The sequence below is a fragment of the Phymastichus coffea genome, unplaced genomic scaffold (assembly GCF_024137745.1).
Source record: "Phymastichus coffea isolate CEN01 unplaced genomic scaffold, Cenicafe_Pcof_1.1 PCOF00029, whole genome shotgun sequence".
Lineage (NCBI taxonomy): Eukaryota > Metazoa > Arthropoda > Insecta > Hymenoptera > Eulophidae > Phymastichus > Phymastichus coffea.
In genome coordinates, this window is record NW_026706840.1 from 3,898,721 (window position 1) to 3,919,467 (window position 20,747).

The window sequence follows — 20,747 nt, forward strand, 5'->3', positions numbered from 1 at the left end:
ATTGATTTCATGTACTCTATTATAAATTATAACATTTATTAAAGTGGCCACATATGGTATTTTATCAATTGTTTCAAGAATATAAAAAAATATATATAGAATAAGAAACTTTCCTAAAATTATTTTATAAAGCATCACTGTTTCAATCCATGTTCCATATCCATATCCATGATCCATGATCCAATCCAAAAAAAGAATGGACACTAATGGAAAAGGCTGATTTTAAATTAGAATGCAAATGCTTTTACATATTTTTTAATAGCAAAATTAATTAAAAATGTAACAATAATCACATGTATCAAAAATTCTTTCAGATTTAAGTAGCTGTTAAAACTGCAATGCATCTCACACGAACTGCTCAGTATGCTCTAAAATTATCGCTCACACAGGTAAGAAATTTAAATTAACATATTTAGCAATTTATGCTACAATATTTTCTGTGAGTTATTTAACTTTATTTTATTTGCATTTATATATTCATTATTTTATCTCATGCAACTAAGTATAACCATAATAGAGTTTAAAATGATCTCTTTAAAAAGTAAATTTATACACATTATGCATAATATCAATAAACAAATAAAATATTAGGTAGCATGAATAGTGATTAAAATTAGAATACAAATGCCAAATTAACTAATGAAAACTTGAAATTGTTATTCAACAGACTGCAGGGTTTACTTCACTTTATCGAAGAAACAGTGTTGATCGTGGCACAGCCTCAGCCCTTGTTCTAGCAACAGCGGGTCTATCTTTGAGTATGTTTTCATTGGTTCAAATGCAGTCTGCCGCACCATCTCACAATCGTCTTCGTCGGTTTCAATAGGGAAATATGATCAACTATTTTTATTGATTGAACTACCTGAAGCAAATGTCTGACATGCAACGTAATCTTTGCTCTTAGGGCTTGAACGTAAACTAAGTATATGCAATAGAACCAGACATGATTACTAGAGCCAAGTATTTCTTGCTCGATAATATAATTTCAATTCTTAGCTACTGACACCGCCCTACTCAGATTGTGTATACTACGTAAATGATATGTTGATTAGTTTCCCTCTAAAACAGTTTTTCCATATGGTTTGCTAATTCGGTAAATTGTCATGCACAAGATTCATGGTACCGATAACTTTTGTTACATAGAATATAGCACATGGTTCAGAAAAAAGAAGGCTATGAAATAGGAATTATTCTATCATTCTTTGAAAATTTTAAACTAATAACAAAATTGTTTATATTAACATTTATTTTTCGTTTTACTTGAGTTCCTTGCAGCAATAAAAATCACTATAGTGTCATGTATTCATAAAGTAACTATTGTCAATTTCCCCGAGTAGTACTTACAAAATAGCAAAAAATGGCAGGTTAATTAAAAAAAAATACTTTGATGTTAATTATAAGTACCAATGAAGAAAAAGAAGAATAATGCAATTTATATAATATTCTTTCCTTAACAAATGTGCTGCACGATTGCTTCTACTTCATTATTTTATTACACATATTCGAGTGAAGTTCTACAATTTCATTGAAAAATATCTTCAACACTGCCTAGTGGATACGTATAAATATTTTGAAGCTATTCAAAGTTCTATTTTACCATCACATGTTCTAGAACTTGAAAAGTAATGGTAACACATGTTTCTTTCAAATAAAATGCAATAGCTTAACTTAAAAGTAGTTCTCTATTTTTTTATATTCACTTAATATTCTAAATAATATTTTGCCGGCGCGTGCGCGCGCGTGTGTGTTTGTGTTTTACCTTTAGGTACTCTGAATACACTTTTATTTTTATTTTACTAGCGACATCGGACGCGCTTCGCACGCTTCCATCTACTTTTTCATTTCTTGTCATATCAATCAACATATTTAACGCAATAAATCCCTTTTTTCAAAGGTATATTTTTATATTTTTGTTACAAAACACATATAATAGTGGAAAACATGTATTAGTAAAACAGTTCCGTGTACTCTAAATTCATGAATAATTATATCGAAAACGGACAAAAACAATCTCTATAGTTCTTTTCAGCCATGTAGGTCAAATTACTATTAAACGTTTATCCTACTCTTTTAATATAGATTACGAGATTACAAAATTTTTTTCAAACTTAAACGTTCAAATATCAGATTATCAGAATAATTCCATAGCATAATAACCTCTCGCTTTTACCAAACGATTTACTCGCTAGTAGTTTTATAAAATGAATATAAAAATAATAACAATGTAGCATACTTTTTTAATTTTCATTATCTTCAAAATTATTCGTAACAATTATGATAAAATGAATTTTTTTACTCAAAACACAACTTGAAATCACATCAACATGCATATTTTGCTGCCATAACAGCATATCACATAACTATATCTTAGCCAATTAGATCATGAATTAAATGCTTCAATATGGCATCCATCACCTTTTTATAAGAGGAAAAGTATCAAAAATTCAATCCTATATTTCACAAAACTATGTCACACGCAATTATTTTATTTATTGAAAAAATTAACGTCATGTACTGTTTTAAACATCTGAGTTAAAAAAATTTTAATCGGGACTTGTTTGATTTTTGCAATTTTTGCTGGAACTTAAGTGAAACATAATTTAACGGACTCAACTTTTCATCTTAAAAAGAAAATTTCTTACTATAAAACTAATATAAAAAAATGAAAACAATAAAGTATAGCCGTGCACGTATTTCTAAACAATTAACTTAACAAAAAAAAAGTAATGTAGCTTTCAGACTACAGGAAATCAAAATTGTTAAATTAAGTGACGACTCATTAATAATATTACGTATAACTAGTATATTTTTCTTCAACATTTATTCAATACTATTTTTATTAACATACTTAATAGACGTGATAAATCAATTGGATTGAAATTGAGGTGAAAGGAGTCTAAATTACTTTGTATAATTCAATCTTTCGACATTTTGATAGAAATATATAGAGGTAAGTAGGAAGTAAGGTAGAGTTGGAGATGTCACTTTCCGGATAAACTATCAAAGTATATTTGTCATATTCTTCTGACATGTATTTTTAATGACTGTAAGCAAATCTTTATGGTATACTAACGCGTGCAGACGTATTTTTATGCTTTTAGTTTTTAAAAAATTTCCTACTTTACCCCACTTACCTCTACTATTTATAAATATTGAACAAGAACTTCTAATTTAATTCATAATGTGCTGAATAAAAAATTGCAAAATTGTCTTATCATGATATTTTTATAGAATACTTTTTACAAACCAAGATTTTTTTATGATTTTACAGTTCTATAAAATTTGTTATCTAAATAAATAGATTAGGCAAGGGAAATATATAAAGAAAACTGTAATTGTATCGTCGACTTCACTTATACATTTATTTATAACTATAATACAGTCTCACACACAAAATTCGTAAACTGTAATGACTGCACAGTTGGTCTCGCATATTCAAAAATCACTCTACTGTTTTCATAAGATGTACTTTTTCACAAAAATTAATTGTGGAATCATACCACGACCGACGAGCTGCTCGATTCATAGTTTTAATAAAAACCTTGACTGTAGATGCTGCTTAAATTAATAGTTGGGGTTGTTTAGTTACGAAAAGATTCTTGCATCAATAGAACAAATTGAAGTTAGAAAAAGATAACTGATGAGAATGCCCGTAAAAAATATAAGATACGCGTAACAATTACTTTATTTTACAAATATACAAAGCTTTGGTTGGTTTCATTTATAAAACTTTGGTAAGGTTTTCTGTGTGTGTGTGTATGTGTGTGTGCGTATGTGCGTGCGTGCATTCTAGTTGTGATCTACTGAGTAGACCTGTTAACTCGATATTATAACCACGACTTTTTTATTCTCTAAGTTTAGTGTATATTTGTAAGTTTACGTGGTCAAATATAATAGTCGAAAGTCCAAACTTTGCATAGTTGATTAACCAATGTTTTCAATAAAAAAAATAATAAAATAACGCAGAGGAATTGTTACAATTATTATTACATATATTTTTATAGGAAAGTGATATATTAAAATTGGAACTTTACTTGACCTACCAAGCATCAGATTCTCTTGGCAGAGCTTTGTATTAATTCCTTGTTGAAATTATCATGCCATCTATAGTTTTGTCGATTGTCTAAATTTTCAAACTTTATATTTTGTGAATGAGCCGATACAGTGATTGTAAGTTTCCGTACTGAAAAAACACATAAAGTACCATTCAAGTGCGCCATTTGAAAAATAAATGTAAAATTGAGAAATAGAGTACAAGTTAGTGATAAGACAGTGAACAATTGATATTTATTCCGTGGAATCGAGCTGCCCGACGATTTCGGGATGGGTTTTCACGAGCTTGATAGTTGTACTAGCATCGATAATTAATAATTTTTTTAAGCTAACTTGCTATCGTGTAATTGTTTCTATCAAAAAGAATTTTATCTAAGTCCGCAAAACCAAACAGACACAATTTTAGCGATATGTTATACAGGCAATGTCCGAAAATACTTCGTATAAAATCTTGAATGTCAAGAAGACTCTGCTCACATTTTATTCTCGTGCAAGCCCAGCCCGCAGCTTAATCTAAAACAAAGTATTCTAAAATCTACAAAAAATAGTTGAAAAAACAATTGACGAAAGAAACGTCCGCTACACACGTAAATAACATGACGGACTTAGTACAAAGTTCATTAACGTACTCGCTGTCGTACTCTTCTTTCTTTTACATTTTCATTAATATTACTTTTCTCCCCTCTCGCCTAATAGCTGTACAATCTTTACTTAATAAGAAATGAATTAACGAAACTCACATGAACGCGTAATATACAATGTACAAAGGGTTTACTGTCTAATTGTTAGTAAGAGTGACGTTAATAGAAATTGTTATCTTAAAAAACAATTAGTTTGTTTATAAGTTCCTCATCTACAAATATGATCTAATCATTTAAAGACTGATTGAGATAAAAACGAATAAGAACCATTGCATATTTCATTGTGAAAAATCTCTTCACCACGTTATTGTACACATAACATTTTCATGCAAGCCTAGCCTCTCATTCATTTTGCATTTCATTGAACGTGTATCTTGCTGGCTTCCCTTCTTAACGTAATTTTTAAGTTTTAAGTCATTTTTTTTATTATCATTATTTTAACATTTCACACACGTATCTAAAGCACAGCGCAATCGATAATACAGGGAATCACGATATATTTCAGTATGCTATAACAATTTTTGAATAATTTTATTCCAATTGCATGATGCGCAACTCAATGTTAATAACTACTACGTAATTTATGCCTGAGCTTATTTACATACCATTGTTATAAGTCCATCTTTTAAAATTAAATCATCATTGCATACCTTTTTCTTCACAAAGCGTGTTTTTATATTCTTTTCGGACGTATTCAAGCTGATTCTATTTCGTTAAATTAATAATCTTGATAAATAAATACTCAGTTATAAAAACGGTCATATAAAAATTAACACGAATTCCAATGTAACTAACTTCGAGAAAGAATAAAAAATGACAAGCCTTGTGAAAGTCAATCAAATATTGCGTCAATCCTTTTATAGATAGACATTTTTTTCAACAAATTTTTTAGACAAAAAATATCTTCAGTTATATAAACGATAATTCAATAGCTTGATACGTTGGATGCGTTAAAAACTGCAAGCTTACCAAAAAATTTGAGATTTCTCAGTTTCATCGATTGTATTAGAAAAAGTTTTCTATTTCTTAACCCTTTTTCTATATTGTTTTCGTAAATAACATTGAATTGTACCGTATAAAAATTTTAATAAATAAGAAATATCCAACATGCTCTATTGTAATAGTTTATATAAAAATGAAATTTTATTTCAAACATGTAACAAAAAGTAAAATTGCCTCTATTTTATGATAATTATTTTACCATTTTTCTTATAAATACACCATATCAATCACGTCCAAATGAAATGTTTAAAGATTAACAATATTCAATCTCTCGTTAATGTTTAGTTCTGGATTTATAAATTTTAATAAAAAAATAAGTATGCACGCTATAATATCGTAACATAAAAGATGTTTCTAATTTAATTTTCTTTTACTCTTTGGAAAAATATGGTAGTCATTTGTTTAGATTGATAGTCATATTACGTATATTAGAATAAACTCGTGCCGTCACAGTCTTGTTAAATCTTAATTTTAATTTTCCTGATAACAACTTCATTATTGTACGTAGAATTGTAAAATGCGGCCCTTGAAAGTTATGAAAACTTTCAACAAGAAAAAATTTGGTTTATTTTATTACATCAAAGACCACTGAAATCAATTCTATAACGACAAACAGTTTTATTAATTCTTTTTTTCGAACAGGCGCACATTTTCAAACGAAGCACTAGTGTCTGACAATTACTGGTCTCAACTAATGTAATAATAAAAATTTGTGCATGAATTTTAATATATATAATACAATATATAATAAATCTTTGAAGTGTACTTTTTCTGAGCTCAAAATAAACTAAAATCATACATACAAATAATCGCACTTTCTACTAACACTCAATTCTGTCATGTACACAGTAAAAAAAAAGGATTGCAAGAAATGTTTATGTCTATATGTGTATATATGCGTGTTTGACCACTCGCTAAGCTTATTACAAAGAAATCATAGTCAGTAAGAAAATTCGAAAGTAACTAGAAATTAAAGTGCTACGATCTAAAATCACAAGTAAGTGTGCATCATGTCACGGATCTCAAAATGACTTTTAATAAAGTGAACAACACTTTATTACTGTAGGTATTCGATGAATAACATTAATTTAATCCATGACAAGCTACATTACGATGTTACAAATGGACGATTTTTTCAATAATGCAAATTATCTCTTTCCGCATTATGTCAACATTAATATGAGTTGGATCTTCTGCTCGTCGCAAAAAATCAAATTTGTCCCTTGTTTATGGCAATATGCAAAATAAAATTTAAAACAAAGAGCTATTGTTCCTAATAGTGCATCTAATTTTACAAGAAAAAAAAATAGGAAAACCACATGAGTTTAGCTAAATATATGATTCAACTAACTCTTACGCACTGTGATATATATTAAGAAACAAAATAATTTTTGAAGAGACGAATATTTTGGTACAGATGCTATTGGTATCGTACAGTATAGAAAATATTCATTATACGTAAAAAATGTGTACATAAATAAGTTTACGTCATCGAATATTTGGCTACATTTAATTTTATATCAGACGTCTTTGACGTGGCATAAATATAAATGAGCATCAATGAATAGGCATTGTTAAAATTACTTTGTTGTTCAACAAAACATGAATTGGATGCGTCGGTAAAACGAAACATGTGAGTTGCACATAATATCTCCCTGATCGAGTGTTTATACATATTTTAGATATAGAGTAGTTGCATAACATACGCATGTACAGATACAGACAGAAGGTATCAGTTGAACTTGCAATATTCCGCTGGCGGCTGCTCATCGACGATCGTGAGAGGCTTTGTATTATGAAATGGCAACATTAACTGTGTCACTTGTAAAAACAGTTGTCCGTTTAACAAAAAACTACAAATCCCGGGCAATGAAGTTGATGGCCAGAGCCCAATCGAGCTGCACGTCAGAAGTGAATAGGTCGCGGTAGGCAATAGCGTTCACAAACCGAGTAACACTAGTGTTAGTTTCCTGTCTCCAGTAGATGATCGGTGTTATGGTTAAATGCAGCAGTAAGTAAGGAAATGACGAGAGGCAAATGTTCCTAGTACCTTGTAACACACTGCGACGATGAAGTTTCTGCATAGGTAGGTAGTGGTGGACGAGGAAGGTAGTGAAGCTGCATCAAATCCTGGCAGCGAGGCGTAACGAGGCGAGAGAGAATGGGCGATTAGGTTTAGGGAGGACTATGGAGGCGAGGAACTCTGAGCTGCTGACAGCGGATGCAGGCATCCTCCTCGCGTTTGCTGGCACGCTCGGTCGGTTTGTACAAAGCGGGAAGAAGAATCGAGAGCTAGCGACGTCGTACTCGGCGCTCTATGACATGGAGGAGCAGGGCAGTCGCGGTGACCCCATCTGCGTGAGTACCCTATCAAGCCACTGGAGCGGCCCATTCAGATGGAGTTCAATCCAGCAGGGCGTCGAAGTGACGGTTTGTCGACGATACTCGGCTCCCCAGCCCTTGACGAAGCTCATGCGAATGGTGCACATGCGCGTTAGCTGGTAGACTGCCTCGAAGCCCTGTGAGACCGACTGCGAGAGCAACGCGGCGAACTCTTGGTTGTTGAATATTTTGAGATTACAGCCTGCCAAGGGAAGAGAATGAGAATGATCGGCTCGAGTAACAAGACAGAGTAACGGTTGTTTGCTTACCGGGCGGTATTTTGCAGACGGTTGCCGGGTGCCAGCCGTAGCGCTGGTTGCAGTTGGGGCTCTGCACGAAGATGCTTGAATCGGAGAGGCACTCGGCGAAAACTTCACCGCCGATGTAGTAGAGGCGCACACCCTTGCCGATGTGGCGGCGCGTCTGCTCGACGACCGTATTGCGGTTAACATTGGACAACAGGCCCAGGCAGAAGCGCTCCGAGTTGCTCGGGTCTGTGAAACCGTCGACGGTGATGCTGGGCTGCGAGGCGTGAAAGGTCTCGCCCACCCGAGTGTTTAGCTCGTAGTAACTGATCGAGCACCAGAATGCCGGCTCGCAGTACATTACTGGTTGCGCGTCCACGGGACTTGGCGACAGGCGCGACAGCGACATGTTGTCATTGTGATCCATGTTGTCGCCGTCTTCGCTGATGTAGCCCGGGGGCGGGGTGTCCGCGGGCGGGTCCATCGACCCCGGGCCTGCTGGATGCGGCGAGCCCTGCACGCTACCCAGGCTTCCCACGCTCGCCGGACTTGTCGCTTGCATGCTCTGCATTGCCTGATACGAATTGCTTGAGGGCTGCTGCTGCTGTGTGTGATGATGGTGGAGGTGCTGGTGGTGGTGGTGATGGTGATGATGGTGGTGTTGCTGCTGGTGATGCTGCTGCTGAGCCGAAGAGAGCGTCGCGTGGAAGCTCGCGTTTTCGGGCACACTCACGCTCAACTCTTCAAGTGAGGTGTTGTAGCCGAGGGTTGACTCGTCACCGGAGAGGCTGTGTCGCGGCACCAAAATCGCCGGCAGTGCTGTAACGTTATAGCCGTTGGACACCAGTCATACGCTTGTAATCCAACAATCCCGTCTGTCTCTGTTGATGGTGTGTCGATACTTACTTGGTGACTGGATGCGTTGATAGTGGTAGGGATTCACGCAGACTTCGTCGCGCTTCTGACTAAAGGTGTACTCGCAATGTTCGATACCTCGGAGCTCGTGCTGCGACTGCAGATCCGGCCAGCGCCACAATCGGCAGTAAACCACGTGGGGCAGACCCTTGCCTCGGACTACTTGCAATCCGTTGTCGCCCGAGCCCACTACGCCCAGATTAGGCCTGAAACAATCATCTATTATATAATAACGACTTTTCAGTTCCCTCCTACTGTACTGCACCAATCAATCGGTTAATTGAAACAACAAATACGAGCAACTTACTTAAAGTATATCATAATTTGTCAGTGTAATTTATTACTATTAATAATTTTAACTTCTTCCTTTGTATTTACTGCAGATTCTTATGCTTAATAGTGCTAACAAATTAAAAATACAAATGTTATGAACTGAATTACAGAGATTAATTTAACGCAATTATCAGACGCTTTTTATTAATTCAACATATTAGTATCAAATTACTAATGAGAATATTTATTGATTGTAATTTTATTTATTTTTTGTGCCGTTTTAATTCTGTCAAAACTTTCAATCCATAAAAAAGTTATGACCGGATGTTGTGAAGTTAAGATAAACGCGATTGACTCATGTAGTGCGCATGTTTCTATATGAATCAACCTAATTTAACCTAATTTAATTTAAAAATGTTATTATCTGTTTTGGTTTAAATATAAATATATAAAATCATTTTATTATTTTTAATTCAATTCATTTTCACGTACATATATTATATTTTATTTAAAAAATTAATTTTTTCATTTATAAGTTTTGAGAAAAATATCGCTTCGCTCGGGCGTAAGCGCCATACGAGACAAGAATCTACTTTCCCGCACTTGTATCGTAATGTACTATTAGGAAAAGTAAAAAATGATTTCAAAATTCAGATTGTATATATCACAAAATAAATTAGAAAAACCGGCTTCAAATTTCTTTTCAGCAATTATGCGCAAAGTTATGCTTCAATTAGTCAATAATCAAACGGGACCATTTCGGAAACATAGGAGGTATGTATGTCCAAAAAGTATCCGGAATACCCATGAATCTTCGCGTCAGAACGTTTGAGCGCCCCCTGTCGGGTTGGGTATAACGGTCAACAACAAATCTTCAGGAACTCATTTGATGTCACCCTTTATGTCAAGACGTTTTCGATTGTACACATCGTGGTTTTTTTACGGAGTTTTTTGTCGATCGTCGCATTTGTTTATTACTAAAAATAACCGAAAAAGCTGAACAACGAATTCGCATCAAATTTTGCTTTAAACTTAAAAATACTTGTACAGAAACGGTTACAATGATGCACAAGGCCGTTGAAGACGACTGTATGGGTAAAAGTCGAATATGAGTGGTAAAAATAGTTTAAAGATGGCCGCCAATTTGTTGACAGTGATCCGCGCTTCGGACAAAAGCTTCGTTTTGAAATCACTCAGGACAACTTGTAAATAATTTCTGGTGATGCAAATGTACTCAAAATGATCATTACTGGTAATGATGCTTGGATTTATGATTATGATCCCAAAACCAAACAACAGTCTTCACCGTGGGAGTGTTTTGGATCGCCAAGACCGCAAAAAGCATGTCAAAGTCGAAGCAATCGCAAGTCAATGCCTTTTTTTTATTATTATGAATATGAAAGTCTGAAACGATTGCGTGACGCAATAAGACAAAAAAAACGGTCTCAACTTTGGTCAAGCGGCGATTGGCTTCTTCGCCATGACAATACGCCAGCGCATTCATCGAATCTTATGTAGCAATATTCGACAAAACACCACATCGTATAGCTTCGCCAGCCTCCGTATAGTCTCTACACAGCTCTCTGTGACTTGTTGCTCAAAGAACACCGGTTCAACAATGTAATGACAATTGAAACAAATGCGATGAGTACACTGATGACTATTCTGAAAAATGATTTCCAGCATTGCTTTAAGAAGTGAAAAAGCCGCTGAGAGTGCGTTATTCAATTAAATGGACACTAGTTTGAAGAATGTCCCTTGCCCAATGTCGAAGAGTAACACCAGTGTGGAGAAATGAAGGTATTCCGAATACTTTTCGGACACACCTCGTATCCATCCAACTAAGTTCGCCTTCATTAAAATCGTTTCGTTTTTGTTTCATTATTATTTATATTTATATTATTTTTTATAAAAAGATTTTATAAGGGGATAAAACTGATAAACGATGAATTACATTACGATCATGAATGATAAATTAAAGATTAGATTTGTTATATTTCCTTGCTAAAAACAAATTCAATTAAACTGAAATAAAAACTCAACTAAAATCAACTTAAATTTTATTTGGACCAATCAGATCACGAATAAAATGCTTCAACATAGCTTCCGTCACTTTTTTATAAGAGTATTAGAATTATTCATATTGTTATTAAACTTATTTTATGAGGGGATTCTATTATAAATATATTCTTGAAACTAAATATTTAAGTAAACTGGCATTATAACTTACTTATCATTACATTGACTACATTTCATATTTCTTTATAAAAATTCTCTTATATGTTTGTAATAATATATTTATGATTCAATAAAATACTTGGAATAATGATTTTTATTTTTTACATGAAATACTGGTGTCTAGTGTGCCTTATGCGCTAATCTTTTTTGTTTTTTTTGACGTTCATTTTAAACCACGAATATATGGATCAAAACTTTCTCGTGATTTGCAATGATACAAAGCCATCGATATTATTTATATTGATAAAAAATATTGATACTCATAATTTAAAAATATTATCAATGTAAGTTTCAAGTTTTTATATTCTGAATTTATGCATTTAAAAATTATTAAAAAGTTTCAAAAACATAATAAAAAATGTAATATAAGTTATAAAAATGATGTAAATAACAGACTTTGTTAGACATTTGTAGTAGTAATAAGTGTATTTTCAGACTATTTTACGCAATGAATAAGCCGAAATTAATGTAAAATATTTTATCGTGATAATACCGATTTATAATGTTTTACTGTTTATTTTGTTTATTCGAAGCTTTCATGTAAGGTACTTAAGTAAAGTTTTGTATAAAGTAAAGTTCATTTAAATGAATGTGTGTAATCTTCTCTTTATAACCTTACGTAAAAATAACTTAAAATCGTTTTTTTTTTTAATAATTAATAATTGAATCACGCAGTTTATATTAAATTCATGCCAAGTATACTGATGCATTTTTCGATCTTTTAATTCTCTTTGAGTATCTACATTAATCTTTTATGAGCATAATACACACGCGCGCGTGCATGCGATCACGTAACAGCTTATCACGTGACTGTCAGTTATCCAATCAGATCACGAATAAGCTCGCTTCACTATGTTGGATTCTTTTTTGAACAAGCTAGTTTTATGTGCTTTTCGCGCACTTTTCTATGTTTTTCTGTTATTTATTATATTATTTTAAACTTTTACATGCCAACTTGGAGATTCTAATGGGCTCGAATAAGTCATGCTATTTAAATTAATCGTGTGCTCTTTGTTGTCTCTATGAAAATACTCATGAATATTCTTCAAATTTAACGAGGTTAATATATTGTGATAATTAGTTTCCGTTGCTTACATGCTTCTTAATTTACAATGTAAAAAAGATAAAAATATATTATTCTCAATTTTATTCTATTTTTTTCTCTTTCCACCAAATTTTCATATAACAATATTAATTTTGGTTTCACAGGTAAAAATAAAATTAATGATTTGTAATTTTTATTTCAAAACACATCTCATGTTCTCAAAACAATTTATTAACGGCATATTTTCATTATTGCAGATTATTATTCATGTTAATTATTCAAAAATTGATTTTATTGCTGAAATATAAATCTCATACTTCTAGATATATAATAAATATTCTAGATATATAACAAATATTTCAAAGTATACCAAAATTCACAATTTCGCGTTTTTTAAAACATCAACCAATCGCAGCGCTGGATTTTTTTAAGATAAGAAGAAAATATATAAAAATATTTAAAAATAAAAATAAGAAAATGATAAGAATAGGATAGAACCGTCAGCTACACCTAATAATTTAATTTTGTTTATTTTATTCAACATATTGGTTCATGACATCAAGTTTTCCGTAGGATGTATTCATATCAACAGATATATTATTTTAATTTAACTTTTTTTCGACAGTTTTTTTAATTATTGATTCGTAATCATTTGGAGAATTTGTTTACATGTATAAATTAAATTTCAAAATTATTATTTATTTAAAATAAATTAACGACGCCGAATGCATCGAAATCAATTCACAGAATTTCATATGAAATATTAATTTACAATTCTTTTCAATGTTGATCATATTTATCCATAGGTAAACTTTACTATAAAGATATTCAATACATTCATATGTCCAATAAATAAATGTAATTGGAGTTCATTGAGAGTACTTTATCGTGTTTTTTTAAAGTTAGGCCATTGAAAGAATGTGGGAGTCATTAACACTTCAATGCCTACAAATTATTATAATTATTTGTATGAATAGATATTAAATACCTCAGTCTATTATTATTACGGATTTACTCATAACTGTGACCCACATGGCTACATTCAATCAATCAGATCACGAATAAAATTACTTTACTCAGCATCACTTTTTCATACAGGAAAATAAAAATATGTAGGATTAAATACACTTTGTGTGCTCGTATTTTCTTTTTCATTTCTTATTGTTATATTAATTACCATTTTAGTATAAATTACTTTTTTCAAAGGTAGATTTTTCAATATTTTTACAAAATACATAGCACAGTGGAAAAATGTGTATTATTGATGAAACATTTTTTCAAATTCATGATTTATCATATCGGAAACTGTAATAAATTTAGTCTTTTACTAGTTTTTTCTCAAGGGGTTAAATAAATTATTACACTTTTATCCTACTTTTTGAATAAATATTGTAACATTATAACCTTTATTTTAATGTTACACATTCAAAAACTAGATAATCGATTACTAATAGAAAATATTTAGAACAACTTCAACCTACATTCTTTGTACGAAATGATTTATTCGCTGTTAGTTTCATAAAATGAGTGAAAAAAACAATAATATTGTAGCCTACTTTTTTTACTTTCATCATTTTCAAAATTATCGACATCTAAAATTATGATAAATTACGTTAAATTGAACTTTTATTACTAAAATCCCAACTCGAAACCATATCTACAGGTTTATTTGCCACCGCATAACAGTATATCACGAGACTATATCTCAGTCGATCAGATCACGAATAAAATACTTCAACATGGTATCCGTCACTTTTAGGACATTATAAGGGATACAAATACTAAAGTTTACAAAATCAATAAAAACCTTTTGTCTATTTAACAGCTCCATATAGTTTATGAAACAGCCCGCGCTGTAAAATGAAAAGTATATGTTTAAATGAAGAGATGGCTCTGTCAATTTGATAGTTATGCATTTGTTATGATAATCATAAGATTTGATTATCGCATTTTAACAGTACGAATTTTGTTGTTTCATCCAATATTTTTTATAAGTGCACGTATATATAGACTCAGAGAGAGAGAGAGAGAGAGAGAGACAGAGAGAGAGAGAGAGAGAGAGAGAGAGAGAGAGAGAGAGAGAGACAGAGAGAGAGACAGAGAGAGAGAGAGACAGAGAGAGAGAGACAGAGAGAGAGAGAAAGTGAGAGAATGAACTGTCACGTAATCATTTAAGTATGGAGTAACAAAAGGTGTTTCGATGGGTGCCAGTTGTACTTGAAGAAAAATATATCGACACTAGTACGTTTAGAAGAACAGTCAAACAATGTTTGAAACTGAGTAGTTAGTGCGATTATGAAGCAAAATATAAGTTGAAAGTGGAATAGAAGGAACGACGGAGAGAACTGCTTAAGCCACCATTGAGCCAAAGAGGCGGTTATGTAAATTACTAATCATAGTAATATGTAGCGACGACACCGATGGAATGGCTTTAAGCGAGTAAGAACTGTCACGTGCAAATAGATATATAGTTAATTGAAAGATAATCATAAGATAGAAGCGTTGCTAAACAAAGCTTAGATGCACAGTTGGCCGCTGACTACGCAGAGCTCAGCAAGTGTAGCGCCAATCCGAGAATAAACTTGAACGCTAGAGCTCGCGAGCTTACATGCAGGAATGTGGCTTGACTACAGCATCAACACCGTCAGCACCGCTGTATTGCTGTGCAGCCAGAAACCAGAGACATTTCATTGAAGAACTCGAGACAGGACTAAGCTGCTTGACCGTCTTGACCAGCACAAACTTAATTCACTTTTATTCATCGGAGATTTCACCCCCCCCCCTTCCCGCCCCCGTGATAATACAGCAACTGCTTGCCTCGACTACGCCACAACATGTGCACAAGGTTAACGACCCGCAGCGCCACCGCCGTCGCCGCTTTCAGACGCTGCGCTAACAACCCCAGCGTAAGCCCCACCAGCGCCACCTCCTCTCCATCACCTGTTACAGTGCCATTCCTGCCGCCAACTCTATCTAATAATACCACACTAAATGCTCAGCAATCTTCGATTTTTTCGGCCCGTTTAGCAATCAATCCACTGCACCCGTCGCGCCACGCGCAAGGGCCCATGGCGTCGTACAATCACTGTTATTTTCACGGCAAATCCGACTTAACTTTATCAGCTGCTGACTTACTGCGGTAAGAAATGAACCAATGAGCTGAGATAGCTATACTTACATCTTGATCACTCAATCGTTTAACGATCCTGGGATGCAACAAGTTGCACGATCACTAAAAGCTTCGAAGTTCGTGCGTAATCTTGGAATCCAACGCTATTCAATTCTCGATGATCATTTATTTCTCGTTCGTATTCGTTGGATTTGCAAAAGGTGCGGGTAGGGAAACCATATATAATAACATTCGCATGCTAGAGATAAATATAATAAAATGCGCCGCTTTGCACGTTTCAAAATTACTTTTATTTCAAATTAAATCAAAGCAATATTATAAGTATACTAGTGAATCGAAGATTGTGACCGTTTCCACATAGAAAATTAGTGCAAGCCGTGCAAGAATATTATTAATAAATTTAATGCGTATCTAATGGATCGATTAATCCGCGAATTGATAAAACGCGACTTGAGTCTGTGAAGCACAGCCGATAGACATTGGAGTTGATGATGAAAATCGACAATAACAACTAGAATAGAGAAAGCAAGAACAGTCTCGCGTCACCGGAAGAAAACAACTCGCATGGCGGGAAGAAGCAAATAAAGCGAAAACGTAGAAGGCGCGTAGCAAGCAAAAGAACAAAGGGGCTCGAATTTAAAGATAAGATAATACGCAGTGACTTGGTCGATTAGACAGGGCAGTGTCTCTAGGGATAGATAGGGGACTTCTGAGGCGCGTTAACGCAGCTTTCAATCGATTAAAGATTTAGCAGGGACAACGATAGCGACTAAAATTATGAACATCCTATCCCGGATGCTTATATTTCGATCGATACGGCCAAAACAGCCACCTACCGAACTTAGACAAGCAGCAGATTGAGCACTGCACGCCGATAAATCACCATATGTACAGCTGTGAGCGATTTTGCTATTATAGCGGATGCCGTGTATCTGTAGTTCTGGTAAGCCATCGAATCTGTATGTATAATCGCTCCAAGTAAACTTCAAACGAAAAGCACGCACGCATTGCCGATCTATTGAAGGTAACTAAGCGAAGCGACGCCAAACAATGGATTGACAAGCAAAAGAGAGGTATTCTGCAGCATTCAGTACTTTTATATTCAACTAACTGATATGTTAAGTACGATTTGTAGTGAAGGAAGCAACTCTCCAAATTAAATCATCAGCATAACTCTTATACGTACAGGTGACATTGCGCTAGAGTCTTGACAGGCATGCAGATGCAGAACCAAGTTCTCTCGAGGAAGAAGAGCGTATCGTTTGGTTTGACGTCGTTTCCAACAGTTAAACAATCAAGTTTATCGTAAGCGTTTGAGGCATGTAAAGCGATGTAAAGAGCCTGAAAATGGAGGCTATTAGCAAACGAATCATGCTGCACAGCTGACACTGCGCCACAGGCAAGCCGGCTCTACATGCAACTACCCTTTTTCCCGCACCTCGTATTTATCCACTTTCCAATTTCACGCCAGGTATTCGCTATCGCTATTCAAAGTGTAGAATCTGCATAAAAAAAGCCCGCAGTCAGTATCAGTGAAGAGAGGGGAAAAGAGTGACAGAGATAAAGAGAGAAGGGGGGGGGGGCAGAGAAAGCGAGAACGCGTGAATTTTCGGTGGAGGTTCGACTGTCGTTAAAATTAGCCGGGCATCGGGATTCAATCTCCGGGGGAGAGTCTGCGAATAAAAAGCAAGCGCATCTGCGGCCAAGCATACTAGCTAGCTGCGCCAATAATAGCGAGCGACAAGCTCCCTCTCTGCACTCGCTTCAACTAACGCCAATTCACTAGCAACCATCAAGTTGCAAGATAGCAACAGTCCCGTCCTCTCCCTTCGTTCCTCTCTCTACCAACCTACTTCATATGCTATCAGTCACCTGCAGTCAGTAAGCATTGCTTGTGCTTCTTTATTTGCCTTATACCGTCCCTTTCATCGCCGAAGCCGGCCCGAGTACATGCGTGACATCCTCACTTGATCGATTTCATTGATAACGACACCCCCGCCGCGACACACTCGCTTGTTCCATCGTTTCTCTCATCTTTATTCTTTCTTTACTATGCATGTACGACTAAATCTTGTTTAACCTTCATACGATCCCACAGGCTAATTTAACATTATATTTATTTTCTCATCGCACTTACCTAAGTCACTATGTGCTCTAAACTTTTCATGGTCCAGTCCATTTCATCATTTATTTTTTATAATTTTTTTTTCAGTAGTTCTTCAATTACTTTACCTCACAATGGTCTATTTACTTTCACTTTTTTAGCTTACTTGCCAAATAATTTAAAAATCACTGCTCGATACAGTTCAATATCTTTTATCTATCGATCCAAGATCCTTGAACACTTTTTCTATTTTGATTTTATATACACAACGGAATACCAGTTGTCTGTCTAGCAATCAATTAACTTACTTTATACCTGTGTATCTTGGTATTCAGCAATTATTTTGTGTAATACTAAATTAGATGGGTGAAAGTATAAGCACAAATATATAATAAATAAAAAGAAAAATAGGTACTATAGAGCTACTAATTGTTCAACAAGGATACAATTGTCAATGTAGCTAGTAGACAAACAGTGCACATGTTTTATTTTAAGTGTAATGTAATCAATCTTAATGTAATAACAATGATAAAACAAAAGATAAGATGAAGCAAGTGTTGGAAATTTGCAATAATAATGTAATAAGAGTTAGTGAAGAGTAGTGTTAAATTAGCAAAATCAAGAAATGTATATTGTTGTAGGTATATATTAAATGATAGGGAGTGAGAGAGAAAGAGAAATGAGGACAGTGAGGGGGAGCCAGCTACCTTGGTATGGTGATGCACTTGGTATCTTGGTTTTGCGTTGTAATGGCTTTCTCAAGCTCGTCCAATCCGGTGGACTTTTTGAGCTTTTTAACGAGGCTCTTGACGGCCTTCTCGCTCCATTTATCTTCACCCTCAGCCTTTTTCCAACCCAGCAGCCGCTTCACGATTGGCGGATTAAAGCTGGGCAGCATCGAAGTCATCATTTGACGTAAGCGGCTTGCAGTAGCAGCAGCCCGCGAGCCGCATCGGGCCGGCCTTGTCTCTTGCCTTAACCCCAAATTTCGTGCACTATGACAACTGACCCTCTGCACACACGCGCACGAGCACTAGGTCTCTCATTCGTTTGTATCTCCTCGTGTCCTGTTGCCTTTCTCCTGTCGCCGGGCTAACAAACAGCACAATTCACGATCGGCTGTGGGTCAGCTCAGATTCGCAGCCTCACCTCCGCACTACACGACAGATCTGCGCTGATCGCTACCTGGGCAGGAGAGATCCGTCTGCGTACCGTTGGAGCCGAAACCGGGCTTCGTATATACCACCGCCAAAAACAGCGGCTGCTCAGCTCTACTTGGTGGTCCGAGCTATACCGTCGTACGTGGTCTGCTCGGTGCTGAGTGCTGCTGCTGTTCACAGCAAACCACCACGAGATATTCAACTTGGATCTACTACTGGACAAGTCAGTTCGGACTGCGTGAACAACGCTCGTTAATAACACCACAACACTTCAATGATTTCAAAAGCTAAATCTCCTCGCTCGCAAGGGCAGCGAGTACCCAAGCAGTTCAACACGGGCGGCCAAAACTTTGCACGGCCGCCATCTTATTCCGAGAGATCCACGACCGCCGAGCTCGGCTCCTCTCGCTCATCTTCGGTTTTTTACGTTTTTTTTATAGGTCCATGCCGCTCTGCTACTGCGCCTATTTTGTAAACTCATATATGACAGGACGTTACAGATAAATACCATATGCGGAAAAAGTTTATATTATTGAAAGCTTTTTTGAAATTTTAAAATGAAAAAAATTTAATATACAATTCAGTTACCTCTTTATTTTATGACATTAATCAAATTTTATTTCACTTTGTGTTAGACTTGGAATCTGGTAATAACATTAAAAAATCTAATTTAGTTGATAAAATTTTTAATTAGATATTTAAAAAGGATTTAAATAATAATTTCATTTTCTATACAGATGCTTAAAAAAATGAATGGTGGATTTGGTTATGCTTATTCTCCTAGCTGGAAGTATGATCTTATAAAAAAGTAAATTATAGAAAATTATGAAGTATTGTTCGATTTTCAAAGTTGATGCAATGGCTTTCAAAGAATCCTTTAAATTCAAAAGAGATATTAATAACCATGTTTCAGACAATATTTTTTTGATTCCAAGTGTTCTTATGGCTCTCAATTTAAATATATCACATCGAATACTTAATATTGGAAAATTATTACTTCAAGCTTATCTTAAAAGTTCATTAGTCAAAATTATATGGATTCCATCTCATTTAGGAATGCAAGGTAATGAAAATGTCAATTTTGTAACCAATGAAGTTAGAAAAGACTACTTTATCCGAGTTACTAGTTCTGTTATCTGATATATGTATATATATAAATTTTAGAAATTTGCCGTAATAAAATAAAACAGTTTTTACAAAATTTTAGATTTAAAACTGGTTTATTTACTTCAAAAAATTTCCCTCCTACAATATTGAATATTGGTGTAACAATTATGGCCTCTCCAGATTGAATAAATTGATCTATTATCTAACAAAAAGCAAATATTAAATTTGAATCTTGAAGATCAGTCTTACTTAAATATTTACAAAATTTAAAATTGAAAATGCCTTTCCCCTTTCCCCTATGATAAAATAAACATTTTGAAATGTACTATTCAACGTCTTCTAACTTTATAACTAGTATTTTCTAAAGCATGCAATTTATAATTTAATTACAAATTCTTTATACTTATATCATTTCTAATGTTATTTAATTTCCTACTTTTCTATCCTTTTTC

At 34.4% G+C, this 20,747-nt stretch overlaps 1 protein-coding gene across 1 annotated transcript; it reads right to left on the bottom strand.

Annotated features, from left to right (window-relative positions):
• Positions 1–826: 826 nt before the first annotated feature.
• LOC131663038 (mothers against decapentaplegic homolog 3) lies at positions 827–19,933 on the bottom strand. Its single transcript, XM_058933090.1, has 4 exons — positions 18,736–19,933; positions 9,230–9,444; positions 8,348–9,142; positions 827–8,280 (listed from the first exon to the last, which is right to left on the bottom strand). Exons 1-4 carry the CDS (start codon positions 18,936–18,938, stop codon positions 8,012–8,014), a joined length of 1,482 nt encoding a protein of 493 aa, XP_058789073.1. The 5' UTR covers positions 18,939–19,933; the 3' UTR covers positions 827–8,011.
• Between the last annotated feature and the right edge of the window lie 814 nt (positions 19,934–20,747).

Bases quoted from the DNA above. Each gene is read 5' to 3' on its own strand.
- LOC131663038 (XM_058933090.1), bottom strand. From the start codon at position 18,938: ATGATGACTTCGATGCTGCCCAGCTTTAATCCGCCAATCGTGAAGCGG. The intron at 9,445-18,735 runs GTAGCTGGCTCC...TGATTGTTTCAG, and splicing joins AAGTGCATCACCATACCAAG to GCCTAATCTGGGCGTAGTGG. The intron at 9,143-9,229 runs GTAAGTATCGAC...ATAACGTTACAG, and splicing joins TCAACGCATCCAGTCACCAA to CACTGCCGGCGATTTTGGTG.